This window comes from Astatotilapia calliptera, chromosome 20 (assembly GCF_964374335.1).
Source record: "Astatotilapia calliptera chromosome 20, fAstCal68.1, whole genome shotgun sequence".
Classification (NCBI taxonomy): Eukaryota; Metazoa; Chordata; class Actinopteri; order Cichliformes; family Cichlidae; genus Astatotilapia; species Astatotilapia calliptera.
Genome location: NC_137441.1, coordinates 6,012,394 through 6,033,529, shown reverse-complemented (window position 1 = coordinate 6,033,529; position 21,136 = coordinate 6,012,394). Strand labels below are relative to the sequence as shown.

The 21,136-nt window shown below is 38.0% G+C and overlaps 3 protein-coding genes across 4 annotated transcripts in view; 1 reads left to right on the top strand and 2 right to left on the bottom strand.

The window, feature by feature from the left end:
* Nucleotides 1-6,880, bottom strand: part of hnf4a (hepatocyte nuclear factor 4, alpha) — a 24,289-nt gene extending 17,409 nt beyond the window's left edge. Inside the window, exon 1 of one of the 2 annotated variants that reach the window (XM_080294771.1) lies at nucleotides 6,817-6,880. In XM_080294771.1, coding sequence (XP_080150897.1) covers nucleotides 6,817-6,865 — 49 coding nt within the window. In that variant the 5' untranslated portion in view covers nucleotides 6,866-6,880. Of the gene's footprint in view, nucleotides 1-747; nucleotides 910-6,816 lie in introns of those variants that run through there. The other variant, XM_080294772.1, reaches the window with a different exon arrangement.
* Nucleotides 1-21,136, top strand: part of fitm2 (fat storage inducing transmembrane protein 2) — a 23,153-nt gene extending 2,017 nt beyond the window's left edge. The window contains exons 2-3 of the mRNA XM_026153228.2: nucleotides 18,023-18,253; nucleotides 18,847-21,136. Of these exons, the coding sequence (XP_026009013.2) occupies nucleotides 18,081-18,253; nucleotides 18,847-19,456 (783 nt within the window). The 5' untranslated portion in view covers nucleotides 18,023-18,080 and the 3' untranslated portion in view covers nucleotides 19,457-21,136. The remainder of the gene's footprint in view (nucleotides 1-18,022; nucleotides 18,254-18,846) is intronic.
* r3hdml (R3H domain containing-like) lies at nucleotides 9,255-13,496 on the bottom strand. Its single transcript, XM_080294774.1, has 6 exons — nucleotides 13,360-13,496; nucleotides 12,274-12,483; nucleotides 11,363-11,481; nucleotides 11,140-11,242; nucleotides 10,229-10,344; nucleotides 9,255-9,688 (listed from the first exon to the last, which is right to left on the bottom strand). Exons 1-6 carry the CDS (start codon nucleotides 13,363-13,365, stop codon nucleotides 9,565-9,567), a joined length of 678 nt encoding a protein of 225 aa, XP_080150900.1. The 5' UTR covers nucleotides 13,366-13,496; the 3' UTR covers nucleotides 9,255-9,564.

The following is a 21,136-nucleotide window of genomic DNA, read 5'->3' as shown; positions in this document are numbered from 1 at the left end:
TGAGTAAGTAAACTGTAACCGCAACTAGCAAATAAATGTAGTGTCGTAGAAAGTGTAGTGGAGTAGAGGGAAAGCAGCATAAAATATGGAAACAATGTAACCTCATCGGGTATTTTGCTAAATGAATCTGCTAAACTATGTGAAATGCAGTCAAGTGGAAAGTACAGTATTCCCATCTGAAATTGAGAAGAGAAGAAGTCATATGTAGAATTAAATGAAAAATTCTCAATTGAGGTTAAACTGGAAGGAAGTCCAGTTGGTGGTTAAGCATGGTTTGCTTCTTTCCATCACTAGGCCCTCTACTTATAGTCCAGTGTTTGTGTCAGTGCTGTTGCTTTCATCAGTGTCAGGTAATATGAAATCATTGCTTATCACTGCCATCTTGTGGACATTCAGCAAATCAACACTCAATCCACTTCTCTGTTAACCAGGTTCTTACTACAGTAGTTGTTTAATGCACAAACTGTTGAAGCTCTGAAACGTCCAAAATATTCATGATAGAGTCAACTTATTGTAACACATGTTCAAAGAAGCAGCTCTGGTAGGAATTAAAATACCCTTTTTTTGTCAAAGCAGCTTTGCAACATGTTTCTTTTGAAAGCCTCGAGCAACAACAGAATATACAACAGAATATTGTGTTCATTTTCACAGTACTGTCTTCAATCTTCCAGGGGCTTTACCTCAAAGATTTTAACACACACACAGCAAGAAAAAAAAAAACTACAACTAAGTTTATGTGTCTTTTACCTTTACCCGGGTTGGTAAAGTGGAGGATTCCATCCTGGCCATACATCCCTGGGAAAGCTGAGCTCTGACAGTGCGCCGACCAGCTGTGTGAAGGCCCATGAGCCTCGTCGCCTCTCCCAGGCCCGGCCAGGCTGAGGCAGGCTGGGAGGAAAAGCAGCTACTGGATAGTGTTGTTTGCTGGGGCCACCAGGCCGACTGTAAGGGCCCAAGGCACATGGGGATAATCCCCTAATGCCTGTCACAATGAGATTTGATTGGAGACTTGAACACTCGGATTATTAGTGTCAAGAGAACAGTGTGTAATACCTGCTCTCCAAACAGGTTGCTAATTGGGCTTTCTGCCTCTGTTAAATACCCAAGAGGCACACTGAGATTTGTTAAATGTCACATTTGATGTCAGCACAGATTAAGTTTCATTTCATTAGCTGAGTGGTTCCTTCACCCACTAATGTAACTTTAACATAATGCAAGCTTCTGCTATTTATATTATTTCACCATACAAAGGGTCATGTCCCAGCATAAGGAAAAACCCTTACAAGCTAGCTAAAGGGAAAGATCAACACAAAGTTATAAAATGAGGTAACTGATTTATCAAAGTGATAAAAGGAATGGAAAAGAAAACAAATATTTCATGGTGGCAAAAGTGGACATTAGATAAGCCTTGCTAAAAAGGACTTTTCATTTCATCACACTATGGCTCCTTATGGAGAAAGCCCACAATAACTCAATAATAGCTGAGTGATTTTATCTGTCATTTGAGTCATAATCTGACTCAGACCTCATAAGTCTTCCTGTGCTGTTAAATCTTGCACTTATTACATAATATGCAAATGCTGCAGCTTATTTCTTGGTTATGTCTGACTGAAGCTGTGAGGAACATTAAAGTCAAAGTGACACATGTCTTGATTTGACCAAGAGCACTTCAATTTATGTAATTTAGTTTGATTCCTCCAGACAGTCTTACCACATGGGCAAAGTGGGCATGATTTTTGATTTTTAAGAGTGTGTGAGTATCTGTAAAAGCCCTACATTTGCAAGTGAGAAGGCCTAGATGTAAATAAAAATGGACAGAGGTGGAGCCAGAGAGTTTTTATAGGGGTGGCCAGGCAAACAAGTTAATGATTTTTTTCCCCTAGGCAAGTCACCGTGGGCCAAATGTTCAGGTTTGGTCACTTATTTTGACCATATTTCTGGACATACTATAAACTATTTCTTGTTTTTGGGTATTCATATTTTTTTTTATGTGACAATAATCTAAATAGTGGCTGGTTCTTGTTAATATGTGCGAGACCATCAGCTAGAGAAATTGTAACACAGTTTGAACTTGAAAAACAGTTTGTAACAATATGATGTAACTCGATGTAACTGTTAATATGAATGTGGCTACAGTACAAGACAATACTAATCTTCTAGTGTTTTGAGAGTGTACATTAGCTGTACATGTATAAACTGTTAAAATGATTGCTTCCAACAATACTTTCACTTTGAAATAAATACTGACCAGTAAATGCATCTGTTTCTGTATTTGCTCTTTTTTTAAGTGTTTCCTTCATTTTAGCTTTGCTCTTTAGCTCTAGACATAGTTAAATTATATAGGATTATATAGATTTAACTCTTCAGTAGCTGCTTTTCCACCAGCTCACTGATTGCTTTCACTTTTAGAAGTAGGCTAACGCAGCCAGAGGACCCAGGTGAAATCCATGCAGGTACAGAGAGAATAATTGAACTTCAAACAGGCCACAGCCAGTTGCTGAACCAGGAGGCAGCAGTGTTAATTACCAGTAGCCTGTTTTGTTAGGAGGACATCTCCTCAGTGTACTAATTTTTTTAATTTTACTGCAAGAGATTGAACAATTACAAACTCTGCTGCACATTGCAGTATTAAAACTTTTCATAGAAAAGTTCATTTTTGACCTAGAAACATTATCTTGAAGTTGCCAAAGCAACGGCCACATCAATAAACACCAAAAGCAACAAAAAAAATGTCATTTCCCTGTCCATACTAACTCCATCTACAATGATATTTATAATCCAATCCAGAGCTGCAACAAAGCTGTAAATGAACTTGACTTGTTTATAACCTAGACTTTATGACATTGCTTCACCTGAAACATTAAATGCATGACTGAAGCAACGAAAGTGGCTGTTCTGCCACCAACATTTGAAAAATGTGACACATTTTTTGACAAAATTACTTCTTTAGCGACCTATCAGTAACAACCTCTGCCTGTAACAGAAAGTTTCATTATTTAATTTGTAATGATAATAATTGATAATTGTATAAATTTGAACTTTGTAAGCATTACTTTGTTTATGGTTCATGCAGAAGTTATGAGAAGGTTAAACCTTTGCATTGCAATGTGTCAGTGTTTAGAAGTACTATTTTTTTTTTAAAGATGCCATTGTCATGAGAAATCCTCATCTACATGCCAGTACGATGACAAAAAAAAGAGTGCCTTGAAAAATATTTTGTGTGCATAGCTTGATGTGTCTAATGTAGAATGTGCCCTGCTGTCAAGTCTTTCAGCTTTTTAGGCAAACAGATATCTGCTGAGGGTCTGTTCAACGGCTGTTGTCATGTTTGCATTCACCAAGTGTCTCTGCCCCTCTGCAGGGCTTGGGAGTTTGTCCAGGCTGCGACCGTTAAGCAATTAATCCCATGTGTCTGACACAAACTATGTGTGTTCTATGAGCTATAAGTCACCTTGCTAAGAAGGTTTGTCAGCTTGTGCCCACAGCTGAGTGTGAAGGAGTGAGAAACCTGCTAAAAAAATACATAATTTATCATAATATATTTTATCATCTTGATAAAATCTCAGTAGGAAGCAGACTATTTTCAGGATGTGGAATTATACGGTTTTGCAATAGAAGTAACATGAGCAGAGGTTTGTAGCTTGCTTGGACAAAGAAGCATAGTTTAACCTGAGCTAGGCCAAAAAGAAGCTTAAACTACGCAACTGCCAAAGAATGTATTTATAACATAAATGTCCTGGTTTTGGAAGATTTGTCAAGCATATACTGTAAACAAGTCCTCCAAGAAAAGCTTACTATTGTATTCATTAGAAGTCAGTACTCCAAACAAAAAGAAAAGAAAAAAAAGAAAAGAAAAGAAAAGAAAAGAAAAGGTTTTCTGCTTTTAATGTTTGCTAGTTCTGTAAATTAGCAACCAAGATTATAGTCTGCATTGACTCGATAGGGTGTAGCTTAAAGAATCACTTTTCATAGTTTTGCTTTTGTCAACAAATCATATGAAAACTAAAACTGTATTTCTTAGTAATTCAGCCCCTCCCCAGCCTGTCTGTGCTGCTTAGTCACTAGAGACTTGGTGGAAACTTTAGAATAAGCACATTCATAAATTTTAACTAAGTAAAATATAAGATCTCTGTGCTGTATTTTTCTTCTTATTTTACTTTTTTTGAATAAAACTTGGGGTTTAATGTACATTTGGTGAGTATTTAGGCAGCAAATTCACATTCAGTTTGCATTTGCAACAGCATTGATACCAGCACTGCCGTCTTCACCTGCTCCAGATGACACACACCTTTACTAAGTAAAGGTGCACAACCTTTCCCCCCTTACTAGAAGCTGGACACATGAACGGTAGCACTACAAACACGATGAAGCATCTTAAAGACTGATGCCTTGGTCGTTATTACGACTGTTGGGAGGTCAGTAAGTCTCCTGTTTTAACAACAAGTATTAAACAGTTATCTGAAGTGTTGACCTTGCCACTGTCCACATAAACATGAGCCATTTAAGTATTAGCAGCTACCTGCAGGTAGCAACTGGTGGCTATAATAAAATGGTAATGTTAATGTGGTCTTGTCTGTCTGTAACATTAATAAACAGTATAAATTTAACAGGATAACACAGTTAACTGCAGTATTATGTTATTAGGTTATTACTGGGCACGATTCAAAAAACAGCATGAAAATCTGAATTTTCGGATTCTGAACTTGTCATCTAACACACACATACACCGAATGCACTGTGTTGTTGAGGAAAATGTGAGGACAAAGAAGTTGATATTAAGCGGTCCTGTTGTTTCTAAACCCGGAGAAGGAGGAAACAAAGATGCTAGGTTCATTCAAGTCTCCGAAAAAAGCAGCAGCAGGGAGAATTTCATACTTTGAACCAGGAGTTAAAGCTGTATCACAACTGCTTTCATACATATGTCAGGATGTCAGGGGGGCAGTTTGAACTCTTGTTGGCAGAGTTGGGACCACATCTGAGGAGGCGGATGAATCATTTCAGAAAGCTAAAGAAAAATAAATGCTGCAAATTCATCCAGTGAAATTACGCGGTCGGTGTGAATTTGCACATTAAGAATGGGTGAATCCAAAAACTATTTTTAAAGCACAAAATATTCTAACAAATTTTACACATCTGATGTGTAAAGCCTTCAGGATGTCAGTGGAACTTCCATATTATGGTCTCCTAATGTGTCTTCAACTGTGCTCAAGATCAAGGTCAGATTTTACTGAAACAAGATTCATTTGCTGTGGACACGACTGTGAGCCTGCTTAACTTCTCAGTAGATTTAAATTCTCATGGCTTTGTGCGATACAACCACTGAAAACAAAATGCACAGCTTTCTTTCTGTGTGTCACGCATGATGATCACCTGTGACTGTAATTCTAACTGACAAAATAACACATCAAACAAAACTGTATAACTGAACAAAATCATGATGCTCATTGTTCTATACAGTTTCTCTTTATGCTGCATGTACTGTGTCATAATGAAATGAAATCATCTAGAGATTTATGCCGTAACAAAAACCCCTCACAAAACATGAATTGTAAATATAATTAAATAAAAATATTGTCCTGTCAGCAACTAAAATAGCAGCCTGGAAATCTTATCCCTGTCGCTTCACTCTTAACTGAAATGGAAAAGTAAATGGAGCTGGATGTAAACCGGCCAATGCAGAGAAAATTTAGAGAAGCATGGGGTGTTCATTAGAGAGATTAGTGTTAGTATATTCCCAGTTAGCTAGCCCATAGGGGGTTTGCTTGCCAGCTACAAAGTCCTAGAAGCAAGCCTGGCAGCGACAACCTTGAAATACTGCTGGACACATATATGAGAAGTTATTTTCACTATCTGAACTGACTTTCACTTCAGTGGTCACTAGGACTGAAATGTATGAAAATATCACCTCCTTCCTTTGTACAATTCACCTTTTCTGTGTAGCTGTTCCTTTTGCTGAAAAAATAGCCTACATATAGCGAATTGGCATAGTGGCACGAGAAGAAATGCAAGGAGGGAAGGAATAAACGAGCAAAGGCAGACTTAAAACATTGGACGGATATTTTCATTTCTCATTTGGCCAGAGCTTTGTTTAAATGGATTTGCATCCCTGGTGTGACATGCAAATTATTTAATGAATGACCACAGAAGCAAAAACTAAACTCCCGCCAACTGCTGCATCAGACAGCTGGTATGATGCCGAGTAAGGCCTCTCTTGAGATGGTTCAAAACAGTTATGACAAAGGGGCGGTTTGTGTGCCTGTAGCAGCGATGTGTCCTTCTGCTGTTTTGTGTTTGCACAGCACCTTATATTGTAGCCATAAAATAATGCAGAGGCTTGTCACAGTGTCATAGTGAGGTTAAAATGTCAGTCTTTTTATGGATAGTGTAACTCTACAGAAAGAATGTTTTCAGAACTCCGTAAAAAATATCCAGTCCATGAGCACAGCTTGTCAAACAGAGCAAGCTTAAATCATTTCAAATCAGCCTGTGAGCCCTGTCACACTCACTGTACTCTTACAGCTCTTACATCTCAATATCTCTGAACCATCATCTCCATCAGGCCCAGCTCCCATGGCCTTTTTTTAACGACCTCCATATCTCTGACACACCTCCTGGATTACAGCCGTGTGAAAAAGACAGACATGTATGGTGGTGATATTTGCACCCTGAATCCCTTGTGATCCAGCAGAGCTCTGGAGCCAAGCAGCTGTTGCACAAAAACACTGAATAAGAAGCAAAAAGAGGCAAGCAGCTGCCATGCTTAGCCTCTTTTTAAACTAGTCGGCCACACGGATAAAAGCAAAAGTGTGTACTCACCAAATGGAAGTTCCATACTTGAACTGACTTGTGAGTTTACATTGACCATGTCGTCCTCTCCTTCCTCCCGAGCATATGTTTTAAATCCACTATTTTCTCCCCTCACCATAAGGTGTAAAATGTGGAAGTCTGGCGCAGGGTGCTGTAGTGCGAGAAGGGTGTTGTTGGTGCAAGGTAAGGCCGGTGTTGCTGCTGTTATCTTATTGATTTTCCTAATCTGGGCAAATGTGGGTGGGGAGGTTAAACAGTAACCAGGCTCGTATGGACACCAATCTATATAGCAGCTGTAGCTATGGCAACATGATGATAGAAACTCAAATAGACATAAAGTTATTGTGCTCTTTTCCCTCTTTCTCATCACCCAACAGCCATTTCTTAGTCGAAGATGAAAATTGTGTAAGAATAAGAGTTTATGTAAAATAGAATGAAAGAAAGAGGGTGGGGAGGGACATAAAAGACAGAGGAGTGGAGAATGTACTGAGGGTGGCAGCAAGCATACTGTATGACGAGTGACATCATCAGTTTTGTTTTGACTGAGGAGAAAACATTACTGCTTAGCCGTTATATACCTGGGGCCTGAACTCTCTGCGGATGCCAAAACATCCTCCCAGCAGAGATGGAAGCCCACCTTCATTTCATTGGAGAATGAGTTTAAATCAAATATATCGTTTGATTTAATTTCTTTGGCCTATAAGCTGTTGAGATGTCTGCCTTCTTTGAATGTAATGAAGCTAGTTGGCTCTTTGTCCTGTGCAGAAAAATACTCAGTTATGACACAGGTATTCTAAAACTACATTCACCAACCAAAAGAAGGTGCTCAGCATGATAAATGTGGCAATCATAAGGTCAGTGTGTGGCTCCTTCGCTCTACATTTGGGAAGTTCAACATTATTTTTCACCCCAATGCTTAAAGGTAAAGAATATGTGTGTCTGTCTGAGGGGATTATAGTGTAAAAGTGTAAAATCACTTTTAATGGCTAGCAAGAGTTGAAAATCATAATACAGCTATCAATTTACAATGTTTACATCCTGTTACAGTGTCACAAGCCCTCCTCTGGCTTTCTTCTGCTAAGTGAGACGGTTGGCGTGTAAACATGGATGCCATCTCCTCACCGGAGCTTTAAAGTTTGCAAGCTTCACGCTTCAGTTGGTTGGCAGGTATGGCTTGGTAGACAGAGATTAATTCCCAAATGAAATTGCTCACAAAATGTTATGTTTTCATCCTTGAGCTAACTGGGACACACACCAAACAATCTAAATGGATAAAAAGAGACAAAATCTGTACATTTGATTTGGAAACAAGCCGTCCTTTACAATAATTCTATATCGTGCTGGCACATTTCAGCTGCATGCAAACAGACATTTTTGCTTCCATAGGGAAATTTGTCATATTTTCTTTGGGCACCTTCAAAAATATGTATTAATTCTTTCTAGTTGCTTAGTTTAAGACTGGCTGAAGATTGCAAAATCCACTCTCTGGCACCTCTAAAGCTCATTAACTAACACACTGATACTGCTTGTTAAGTTAAAATCGCCTAAAATGTAAAAAACAGTAAGTGTAACAGCATCTAAAGAAAAACCAGATTAAATATAATGTGTTAATTTAATAGGATTAGCTTTACAAGGAAAAGGATTTTGATGTTGGTTTCTTCCGAGTTCAGTTTCTCTTGCTAATCGTCTGCAGGGATGAGGCGGTGTGGATATTCTCATGAAAATTTCATCCAGCGAGGATAACGGTGTTTTCCAAACATCTAACTGTTTGTATCAGTGGAAACAGATTGATTGAAATTCTGAAAACAGTGTATGCAATTACCTGTAAAACCACACCTGCACAAAAATGTAGAGTAAGGAGAAACACCTTGCACAAAGAAAGAAAATTACACCCACTCTCCATTTCTGAATAGAGCTGCTAAATAAACAATCATTACAGTCAACAAAGTGCTGATCTCAGCTGCTCTTTATACTTGTTTGTGAGGGACTTTGTTTGCTTGGGAGAGACTGGTTTCTGTATCAAATGTTTTACGTTTGTGTGTGTGTGTGTGTGTGTGTGTGTGTGTGTGTGTGTGTGTGTGTGTGTGTGTGTGTGTGTGTGTGTGTGTGTGTCCACAAATCACTTGAGCTGGGAGGCACAGCTGATTCCCTCGTATTTTAGGCCATAAAAGCTGCATTAGGCTCGGGTTTATGACAGAAAAAGTCTCTGATGGGTAAATGCTGAGCTGTAATGAGGTGAAATGCAGGACAGAAAATTTCCTGCAGCTGCAGTGAATAAACACAAGTGGTGAACAGCGAATTACTTGTGCTGAATATACAGCCTCATCAGTTATTTATAACTTAATTAATGTTCGGTCAGGCAAACAGGCAACCATAAATGCATTGTCATTTACTGTGGGAACAGGTTCACAGTCTAGAAAGACAATCAAAGATGTATATCAGGGCTAAAATGAGCAACTTGTAGCATAAAACTGCTTTTTTTATTATTATTAAACAGGTTCTAACAGTGCAAAGCTCCTGAAAGTCAAAGGAAATAACAGTTTTAACATTATTTTGTAACTGGAATAGAAATTCAAGTGTTGCAGTAAATAAAGTATTTACAGTACAAATGGTAACAGTGGTAACTGGACACATGTGTCATTTATCCAGATTGTCTTGTTGTACAGCTTTTGTGAGTCACATTTGGAACTGTTGCGGATTCTTTTTTTCAGTTTACAAATTAAAACACTGTGTTGTGTTAATAGCTTCTTTCTTGTGTTAAAGTCTCCTGGGTTTTTTGTTCAGTGTGCACTGGTTTCTCCAGCAGGAGCCTCTGTAGCTGGATGGACAGAGAGAACATGGCTTTCCAGTCTTATACGGAGCTTCTCCTACCCAGTTTCCTCTGAAATACAAAGAAATATATTTAGCTAATTAAAAGGTGAGATTCTGAGTGTAATAGTTAAATGAGTATTTGCACCTGTGAGAGCAGGGTTTGGGTCTGTATTGGTTCTTTCTTTTTTACTTAGAACATGGACGAAAACAGCAACCGTCTATTTTCAGTTTTTGTTTTTGTTTGTTTGTTTGTTCTTTTTTTTGCCAACTTCATTAAGACATTTGTATATACAAGTAAAGCTCACTTTTTGTTCTTGAAATCTGCCTCTTGTGTCCTATTTGAACCTGGTTTGAACTAAAAACATTAAACTGATCCCATATGTGTGAAATAAAACAGATCATTTGGATTTAAAGCATTTTCAAGATCTAATAGTAGACTAAAACTGAAACTACAACCAACAATGATTAGCTTATTAGCATTTGCATAGAGGATACTTATTTTCTACTTTAAAAAATAGGCATCCTATGTGTCTCGGAGGAAGCCACAGTTTTGAGCTGCATCTTCAAACTTTTGGTGAAAAAGTGAATGAGCATATTTCCCAAACTTTACTTTATCAAGTAGTTGCAGACCAGCAGCGTTGCTTCCCTCCAGGTGCTGCCGAACACGTCCATGTTGGAGCACTTCCTGACAGCACATCCCACTCTGTTGGTGCTCGCCCACACCATCTGACACAAACCATAGACACATGTTTTCTCTTCATATGCACACAAGTCAAAGCACACACATTTACAGAGGTTAGCGCTAATTTGAAAACACAACTGTTAGGCTGCTTTAAACCCAGAAATATGCATTTTAACCCTCCAAAGCAAGAAAGTAGTGTTTAATAAAATAAAAGAGAAAAGGATCCGACCTTTTCCAGAAAGAATAGATTATAAATACTTGATTATAATCTAAATGATGAGTTTTTCAATAACTGAAGCCACATTTTTTATGGAACACATACACTGATGGTGCTATATTTACTGTTTCAAATGTGCCTAAAGAGCTGCACACACTTTACATTATTACATTATTATGATATACAACAGAACACAAGACATCTGATGGACGTGCATTGATTCTGTGTAAAATCAACAACCCTAAACAAAGAGTCCTGAGCATCACCATCATAGAGTCAGACTGAGAATAGATGAAGAGACAGAAAACACAGAAAAACTGTGAAAAGCTCTTCAAAGTGCCGAGAAAAACCCACCAGATAAGTGCTTAGAAAAGCTGTGTGCTATTGTTTCTATAGGTGAGCTGAAAAAATATTTATTTAATTCAGGTTTTCACTGTTTTCTGCATTTTGAAATTAATGAAATTGATGATAAATGTATTTTTTAATATCTTAACACTTAGTTTCACAGTATGTACAAACATATAAATATCTAATGGTTATTATACAGCATAGGGAAGAAAAACACATGTTTAATTTTATCTCACTCAAATGTACTAAAATGGAATCACTGAGTATATCATACCTGAGTGTAGTGAGAGCACACTGACCCACTGCATCTGTTTGGGTAGGAGAAGTGATGCCTCTCATCGTTCCAGGACCTGACCAGATCTGTGATGGACTGGTACCTTTTAAATTATGAATCAACATATCATACATATAGTGTTTGTTTTATTTTATTAATAAAAAAACAATTTATGATTATAATGAGCATTCAGTGTTTCCGCAGTTTGTTAGCTATGTACTACCTTCCTGAAGTGACTGACAGGTTTTGACCCACGTATTTCATGGCCTGTGTCGGACCGTGATCCCAAACACATCGTGAAGCCCATGAATCAGCTGACTTAGCAAGTCCCTCATCCCACAGCTGCATAAATAGCAGAAAAGGAGAACAACAGAGGAGCTGTCACTAACAACCAATCCCTAACATGACATGACATTTTTTCCTATTCTGTATAAAACACCAAAGCCACACAAAGTCAAACACCCAAACTATGCAGGCAATGCTCCCAAGTCATGATCACATTATTATTGTTTTTCTCCATGGTTACTTTTATTGAAGGGCCAACAATAAAACAGTAATTTATCACTGTAACTGATTGCAGTGACTAGTGCCTGTAATGACTAATTCTGCTATTTTATATTGTTAGGTAGCACATGAAGTAAAAAGTAGCATAGCCCTCTGAAATACAATGAAGAACTTCAAAAGAACATAAACAAAACTACAAAAATACCACAGAATTGTATTTAATGCAAAGTTATCAAGAAGATATTGTTTTGTCTTGAGCACTGTAGAGTATTTTTTTAAGTTATTTGTTTTCTTGTCATATTTTATGTATTCTAGACTCTGACTGATTAATCAGTTGGTTGATATTATAGCCGATATTGGCTTATCACCAGTTTATTGGATTCAGCTTACATGGATGGATTTGGGAATTCTGTAATTTCATAGTTTGTCCAGCAGAGGTCTCTGACTCCCCATTTTCAATTCGTTCAGCACTGTCTGCAGCACATGTAGCAGAGCTGGGGTCTTCACTATAAGCTGCCTGCTAGTTTGTATAATGAACTGCTGGAGGTAACACCTCACTATTTAACCTTTTTAGTGCATTTCATACAAACAAACTGTCTATGTGTGTCCATATATATACAAGTGCCTCACCATGTACTCCATATTAGCAGCAGGAGGAAAGACCTGAGAGCGGACTCGGTTATGGTAATCCAGCAGGGCATTCATCTCTCTGGGTGAAATTGCTGGTTTACGTCTGCTGCGATAAGTATTGACGCCTCCAGGCATCATCCACAGGGTGGCAGCCAGCATAAGCTGAACACAAGCAGTCATCTGAGGCCTGTGGAGGAGGAGGCAGCAGCTCTGAGGAGCAGAGCAGATTACATGATAGTCAAATTTACAAGTAAAAAACACAGTCAAATCCCAGGCATATGGTAATTTAATAAGTTGTGTGCTGAATTTGGTTAATTAAACCAGATAAGAGGCAAAAGAGTGTCTCATCAACATATTTGTAAAGGTGACCCTTTTTTTGCAACTATTCATAAAAGGAAAAGGAGCCAGTTTAACTCTCTGGGTTGAGCACGTGACCTTCTGCTGCAGAGATAAATACATCAGCCTGGGTTTGAGTCTGACCTCAGGGCCTTTGCTGTGTGTCTTCCCCCACTTTCTCCACACTTTACTGTCTCATGTTTCACTGTGTGCTCTCTGACAAAAGTGAAAAAAGCCCCAAAAGGTTTTGAGGTCACTTTGCAATGTGTTTTATTTCTATTACCTATTATTATTATACTTATTATTATTATTATTTAATAACAAAATTTGAGAAATATCATAAATCATATGGATTTTATAACAAGTCCATATCAGGTTAGCAATCACACAATTAACCTTAACAACTACTTGAAGGACAAACGAAGTATAAAGTTGGTGTAAGAAGAAAAATTTGTTAAATAACAAGAATGTCAATACATTTCAGTATACCTCAATTTAATGCATTTTCCCAGTCAGAAAATATCATTTTACCCATCCACTACTTGTTTTTGTTTTGTTCTTAGTTTTGGTGGTCTTCAAAAAAACACACAGCAAGGTATTGATAAAAACTATTAGAACAGGTCAGAAACCATGATTGCTGAAAGATTAAACGTTCAATTAATTTAAACACTTCATTATCACATGTTCATTTTCTTTGCAGTCTTCAATCATGCCTTGTACACAGTGCGTGGAATAAGCTGAGCCTCGTACCTGCATCAGTGGATCCTTTCACAGTCAGACAAGCTGCAGAGGAGCTCCTCACTTCAGAGTGCGCGTTTGCAAACAAGCCCGTTTGTCATGTGTGGCAGGCAGTTTTAACTGAAGCACAAACCCTCCTGTATGCTGACTTCTTCTTCTTCTTTCCTGAAAATTTATTGTCTGTCTCTTTCGTTCTCCTTACTTCACAAACACAGGAAATTGCGTCTGAGAACATGAATCTCAATCATAAAATATTTTACCGACCGCCATCCTTTTTGACAGGGTCAGAACCACATCTGATTTAATTTATGAAAGGACTTTGGTGGACTTTACTTTATCAGCAGCAGCAAGTAAACATTTTCACAATGAATCATGCATTTTATATGTTTTTACTGTATATTATTGTACATTATTCTTAATTAATAATGCAAGCTTGGTTATATTATGTTGTTGCACATCTGACTTTTCAGTAATTTCTAAGTGTGGACAAGAGGAGTTAGAGTTGTGGTTTTAACACCTAATGATAAATACTGTTCCGAAATAATTATTACTGGAATCAATAACAGACATCTTTATATTAAATAAAAAAGGAATTCAGAATTTCAGAGCTTGAGGCTGGTTTACGAGAGATGTTTTAGTTTCCTTACCTCGCTGGATTTCTTCAATAAAAAATACAATAAAAAGCTGAATAAGCAGGATAATAGGAAGCTTGTAGGAGATGGGCAAAGAATGTGCATTTAAGAAAAAGGAGGGAGAAAGTGGCTGCAGACTCAGGGTTTATCTGCAGCTGTTGTTGGTTCAAGAGATTTTGAAGATGCACTGCATCACCTGGATCTACAGGTAATGGTGTCAGAGAGATGACACAGGGGAAAGCACAAAACTGGACTACAAAATTATGAAATCTTTACTAGATATCAATTTTGCCAGTGAAGTCATGACCATATCATTGATCATGTCCAGACTGCATGCAGTGCAGCTGATATTTTTTAGAGCTCTCAGTGAATGTCCCCTTGTATTTATGCTTCTGCTCTGCATGCTGGATCTTCTCCATTGTGTCAAAAAACAGAGATCCTACTAGTTTAGGGATGAAGCTGCAAGGATGCACGTCTAGCAAGTAGGGCAGCGGAATCTGCTGGTTTTAAATGCATGCACTACAATATTTTTCCAGCACATTCCATACTTTATATCATTTCTGCTGAATGTTCAACTCTCGACCACTTAGGCATGAATAGGATGTTCTCTGCAGTGGTGACAGTCTTACCCTGAGAAAGCAATTCATGTTCCAAATTATATTTTTCTATGGAGATCAAGTGATTATTATAGCAGCTAACATAATAAAATACTTTATTTCATCTTGAAGTTTCATCTGGTCTTCAAGGTCATAATTTATCTTTGTTAGAATTTTTCATTTTAGGTTTTTCCTCCAGTGTGATTACCTGCCCTGTTTGGGTCACCCATGTCTTAATGTCCTGCCCACTCTTTGTTTCTCCCTTTTTCTGTGCCAGTATTTTGCTTCATCTGTGAGCCTTCAAGTGATTTTATTCTGTTCTGCACCATCTTACTGAGATATATTTGAGCGGGTTTCACAGAAATCCTGTTTACTGCACATTTTTATTATACTTTATGCACATGGCTCTGCTTTGTGCATTGGAATACTGTGTACATCTTTACTTGCTGTCACAGTCAGTAGTCATAGGTGCATTACTTAGCATTATTCTTGCCTAGATCATCTACCCCTGCATTTCCTATTTGCCTTGTTAGTACAGCAGAAGAGAAAGACTCAACATCAATGGCCACATTTTGTCTGAAGATTCCACTATGTCACCTGGCTGGTCAGGTAACATAGTGTAGCCTTCAAAGTCATGCTGCAGCATACGTCCATATAGGCTCCCAGACGTTGTGATTTGTGTGTGAAATGCACAGAAAGGCAAAAAAAAAACCTTGAACGCACACAAGGTCAATGTCACATCGTGTTGTCGATCCTTTAAACTCAAGCACTTTTTCCACTTGCTTGTCTATAACTGGCAACTGTTTATTTTTTATATCTACTTTCTATCTACTTGCACTTTATCATATTAGTATTGTTCTTGATTTTTTGTTCAAATCTCTTTAGCATTCTGTCAGTGGAGCTGAATGAACAGATTAGCTTGAACTTAACGTACTGAATGCAAAGACCCAACTTTTAAAATTAGCATCAGCCACATGCATGACAGTTTTTGCACATAGTTGATATATAAGTCGTCACACATCAAAGAAGGGAGAATATATCCATCAAACCTGGCTGTTAAATATCAAAAAAGAAGGAAAGAAAAAGGTCAAGCAGCACAGGCTCAAAGTATATTTATTCAGTCATCTGGTGCTTCCCGCTGACAGAGGAGAAAGGTGAAAGTGTGGCTGTACTGCAGAGTATTTGCCAGCCTCAAAGGAAAGAAAGGTATTGTGATAAAATCTTTAAAGCTGAGCTACTATTCACTAACATTGTAGGAAACATCACATGGGGGCTGCAGCATAAACCAGATATATACAAATATAAAACCATAACACTTAAAATACATGCAGAGGCTGTTTGACATTAGAATAGTGTGTTTATAAAAGCAGGGATCAGGGTAACTATGAGAAAATGATAAGTGGTGAAAAATTGTTTTGCTTTTACAATTTTAGAAAAATCTCTATTAAAACAAGGTGGGTGTGATTTGCTAAAACTTTAGTTTGCATCTTTTCAGTTGATTAGTATTTAATTTAAACATTTTTAGCTCTTTTCAAATTTTTTAAACATATATTTATAGATATTTATAGATATTTTTTAATGGAACTTATTGGCTGTCATTTAATAACAATGAATACAAATATATCAGAAGTTTATTTTTTCCTAAATGCACAAATGAACTGCAGAAAGGAATTTAAACATGGTGCACCATGGGGTATTAGTTCTCAAGAGTCTGGAAATTTGAATGGTGAAACTTCACCAGGGGGGTCAGAAATAGGTCAAACCTTGGAGAGGATAATTATCTGGCTGGACTAGACCAGTTTTATTTTGGTTTTTGGAGTCCCTCTCTTACTGCCTGCAGCATGACATCATCTGGTTCGATGCACTGCAGGACAGTTACATGCAAACTTCCCTGTGACATTGCAGATCAATCTGAAAGGAGATGAGAAGAACTCAGTGACCTCTATATTTACCTCAAGAGAAGCAGAAAACACACCTGTGCAGTGATGATTACTGCAGGAGATTTTTTTTTTAGTTTTCCATCTTGTTCTTTACATTTGCTTACGTCTTTATCACTTGAGTAAGGCCCTCAAAAGTTTAGTTTCATCAAATGTTTTGTTTTGCAAAAAGATTCCTTTTTTCAATCTAACTATAGAAATCTGAGGTGTGATTCAATCAGGTCTTGAGCTGTCTGAAATGTAATCTGAAACCATTTAATCTGGATGGGTTTTTTTTTTTTTTTTGCCTCCTGACAGAGTTTGTAGTTTGGCAGCAATCCTTGAAGAACAATCAGCCAAACCGGAGGCATGCTTGGAAAATTGCTTTTTAGAGAGGCTTGTTTGCCAAGTCAGAGTGCACTGGGGACAAACTTTGTCCTTCAAGGGGAGATTTATTTTATTCCAGTATAATCACAATCAATCAGCAGGAGCAGGATTCAGTTTTACAAACATCAGCACCAGCTCTCATCAACACTTCCATTAATTACCTTAAATTGTATGTGTAGACAGTGAAAATATATGTATATGATTTGCATTTATATCTATTTTTTTTAGTTAGTATTATTAAATACATTTTTTAAACTGTTAATTACAAAGTATGAATATATTGTGTTGCATGTAATAACAGAAAAACTGGGAGAAATTAATTAAATTTGACCCAGAAACAGAACTCTTTTAGCAACTTTTCCAGTAGATAAATAATGTAGATTGCATCACAATGATGTCAGTTTAATGAGGAAGACATACCACATGTGGAAATAAGGGGAATTTGACCAGATGCTGTCAAAGAGGTCTCTTTTAAGGTTCAGGGAGACAGGATCACATTTTTTGAGAAATATACAGAAGATCTTTCTTCCGTTCTTTCTTTGTTTTTTCTTGGATCATCTAAGTGAGTTCAGTGAATTCATTGTACTGAAATGGCCTCAACAGTCCCAAATCCAACAGGTAGACGTGGAGATTCACAATATGGAGCTGCAGCCGACATACCGGCAGGAACTGTGTGTTGCTCATCTCAGAAGGAACCAAAATCTCTGAAGCACCCCCTAGGGTAGCTGTTGCTCAGGAGTAGAGCAGGTTGCCTGATGTGCAGATGTGTATAGAGGTGTTCCTTTTTTGTTTTCTTTTTTTTTCCCTGTCCCGTTTGGATCTTTAGCCATCAGAATTGTTGTTTTAAAGCCAAAAAAGATGCCTGGCAGGTTTACTTTACCAAGTGGATCATCATGGCCTTGCCTGGCTGGTCTTGGTTTTAGGACTGTGGTTTAATTGTTTTCCTCCATTTATTATGTTATTTTGGATTAATATGTATATCTACGAAAACATATGTCAGATACAAAGAAAGTGAAAGGAAAGTTAAGAAGAAAGTAGCACATCACCCTGTACGGTGGGGGCGCTATCCATTTGAATTTACCGTTTGTAGTCTGCCGTTAAAAACACAAAGAAGAACAATAAAATCTCATTGGTTGACCTGCAGTGACGTCAAAGCAACGTACCCCTCCCCGCCGGTGTAGAGCAACGGTCATAGCGTCAACATGGCGTCGTTGGATGTCATTGTGGATAAGTTGGTGGTACTGTGGAGGATACCGGCCGTCCGACAGAAGTTCCCCTGGAGTTTTTTGCTCATCTCGGTCGTGGGGTCCGTCCTGAAAGAGCTGGAGTTCGTTCCGCAGACGTATTTCAGCAGCAGCAAAAACGCCCTGAACGTGTAAGTATGACGACGCGATTGATTAGCTAACACAACCGATTCATTCAAGCTCGTGGGCACACCTGGCGTTCACTTTAAGGTGACTTAAAAGCACCTTTATAATTTTCTTTTTTTTAATGTTTTAATGAATTTGGCAAGACTGGAGAGATGTAGGTCAAGGGTGAACTGTTCAACTGTCGGGCTAATGAAGTCCTATTTGTTGAACACAACTCAAAACAAACAAAAACTGCTTGGCTTACCTGGATTTTGTAGGAGCAGAAACTGGCAATTGTTATTATTTGTGTCCTGCTATTTATATTTTTGTTCCATGCACAGCTAGTGTGGAGCGTCCACAGTTTCGTTGTACATGTACAATGACAATAAAAAGCTATTATATTATATTCTAAAAAGAAATCTGTACATATGTACCAGTATATGTGCTGGTGTTACAGATGGTTAGAAACAGAAGTAAAAACCTGGAGTATACAGAATGTTTATGCATAAACATTCTGTATTGGCCCAGGAGTATGAAATATACATTCTGTGTACATATGAGATTAACTTTATCTTGAAGTGGTAAATTGTTTCATCAGACTGCTCTGTTTGTCTTGCAGGTATTTTGTTAAAGTGTCCTGGGGCTGGACGCTGCTGCTGCTAACCCCCTTCCTCCTCCTCTCCAATGCCTCCTTCAACAGGAGTGTCTCCTTTCTCGCCCGGCGGCTGCTTTCTCTGGTGGTGGCAACAGCTGTCTGGTACGTCTGCACAGAGACCTTCTTCTACATCGAGGATGTGACCGGTTCTTGTTATGAAAACAGCTTGGTAAAGGTTGATTACAAGGGGTTCACATCGAAAGCTGTCTGCAGGCGGGCTGGATTCCACTGGGTTGGCTATGACATCTCAGGACACTCCTTCATTTTGGCGTACTCCACCCTCTTCATCATGGAGGAAATTGCCCCGATGAGCTCTCTCAATACCACCAGCTTGTCTGGACTTCCCAGGAAGGTCTTGAGCCTGCTGTATATAGCCTTGAATCTTATCATGATCATTTGGGTGTGGATGTTCACGTGCACCTCTGTTTATTTCCATGACCCATCTCACAAGTTGTTAGGAACCATATGCGCCCTGCTGGGGTGGTATTTAACATATCGGGTTTGGTATGTAAAGCCAATGTCACCAGGACTTCCCCCTCAGCGCCACCCAAAAGAACAGAAGCCGCATGCCTAAGCTAAACACTCAAGTAAAATCATCCTCAAAATAACACACTACATTTGACGCTATCTGCATCCAGGTCCAAGCCAGCAACTCTACTTGAAGCTATTTTAAGTAATTCCCCTCTTCATAGGCTGGCCACCTTGTACACAATGACTTACTTGCAATTCTTCATCTGTTTGGCAGCTGCTGATCCCAAAATGACTTGTAATCTGAGATAAAAGCACAGAGCTGCTCTGCTGCCCAGCTTCAGTCCTCTCACCTTCAGCCTCAAGGTTCGCTATTATTTGCCTGACTTATAGTGCGTTATTCCAAACTGAGTATTTGCAGTTTTTAGATATGTATGGGAACAGTTGAGAATGTTTACAGCTCCAGTTGTATAGCACTGATGATGTGTGTTTTTTGCAAACCAATGTACAGTAAATGTTCATTGTTATTTATTTAGAAAGCTTTGAACAAGTCATTGTAATCCAGTGAAGCTGCATTTCATCCTACGTATAATATTTGAAATCTGTTTTTTTTGATTGTGAATGATTTGGGGTCAAAGTAACTGTGTGTCAACATTATGTGTAGTTTAAGTTTGTTCAGGGATGTAGAATGTGGTTAGGAATAAGAATTTTAATATATTTAATTAAGAAATATTATTAAGGTTGGAAATATTCAGTATTGAGCTTTAACTAACATTTATTTTCATCATTAATTGATATAAAGAGGGGTTTTTTCCTGTTAATTATTTCATGAAAAAAAAATGCCTAAACTGTTTAAAGGAAACTATTTTTCCCTACAGCAAAGATATAATTTAAAAACATGGAGAAAAGCAGCTTTATGCTTATGTTGCCATCAGCTTTTGAAACACTATCAATTTTTATTTTAACTGGTCTTTAAAAGACAAATCAGACAAGATTAATATTCCTCTGTGCCATAAGTTTCTGAACAGAAGCTATTAAAAATGCTGAACAGTGTAGTTTACTGGTGCTGGATTGCTTTTTAGGATTCAGCTTCAGATTTTCCTTTTCCATAAAGTTTATAGTTAGAGTTGGGTGACCCTGAATCATCCCTTAGTTATGCTGCTAGACGACTTCCCATGATCCACTGAGTACTCTCCACTTTACACGTATTTATTGGTCACTGCTGCATGTCATTAACTTCTGTAGTTTGTGTTTGGACCTGCTTGCTGGTCGTGATCTCTCTGTATTCTCCCTGTCTTGCCCTACTTAACCCTCAAACCCTAACTGGCCTAGGTCAGCCCTCTCTTCCTTTTTAAAAGGGAGTTCTTCCTCCTCGTTGTCACTAAGTGCTTGTAGGGGATCATCTGATGGTCCTTAGCTCACACTATGAAGCACCTTGATCTGTGTGATTTGGCCTTATATGAATAAATCAGAATTCCCACTTACACAATCTTGCTTCCTTAAACACTCACCAGTACATCTCTGGTAAAAACCACAGCATAAATTTCACTTTAAAAGCTGAACTTTTATATTTTTGATTTATACAGGAAGTAGGAGCCAGAAGATTTGTGTAAAAAGAGTGACTTTTTTGAGCTATGAGGAAAAGTATAGAATGACACCAGTCATATTTTGTTAAAGTTCTGTTAAGCTTACAAATATGTAAATCACAGAAGAATGTTTCAGTTTTCTACTGTTGGGATTTATGTATCAAATATAAAAAAAATCGACTTTCTCCTCCGTGCAGGAA

Coding starts and splice junctions, on each gene's coding strand:
- r3hdml (XM_080294774.1), bottom strand. Junction 11,482..12,273: donor CTGCTAATATGGAGTACATG/GTGAGGCACTTG, acceptor CTATTTATGCAG/CTGTGGGATGAGGGACTTGC. Junction 9,689..10,228: donor GTCTGCAACTACTTGATAAA/GTAAAGTTTGGG, acceptor TTTGTATTTCAG/AGGAAACTGGGTAGGAGAAG.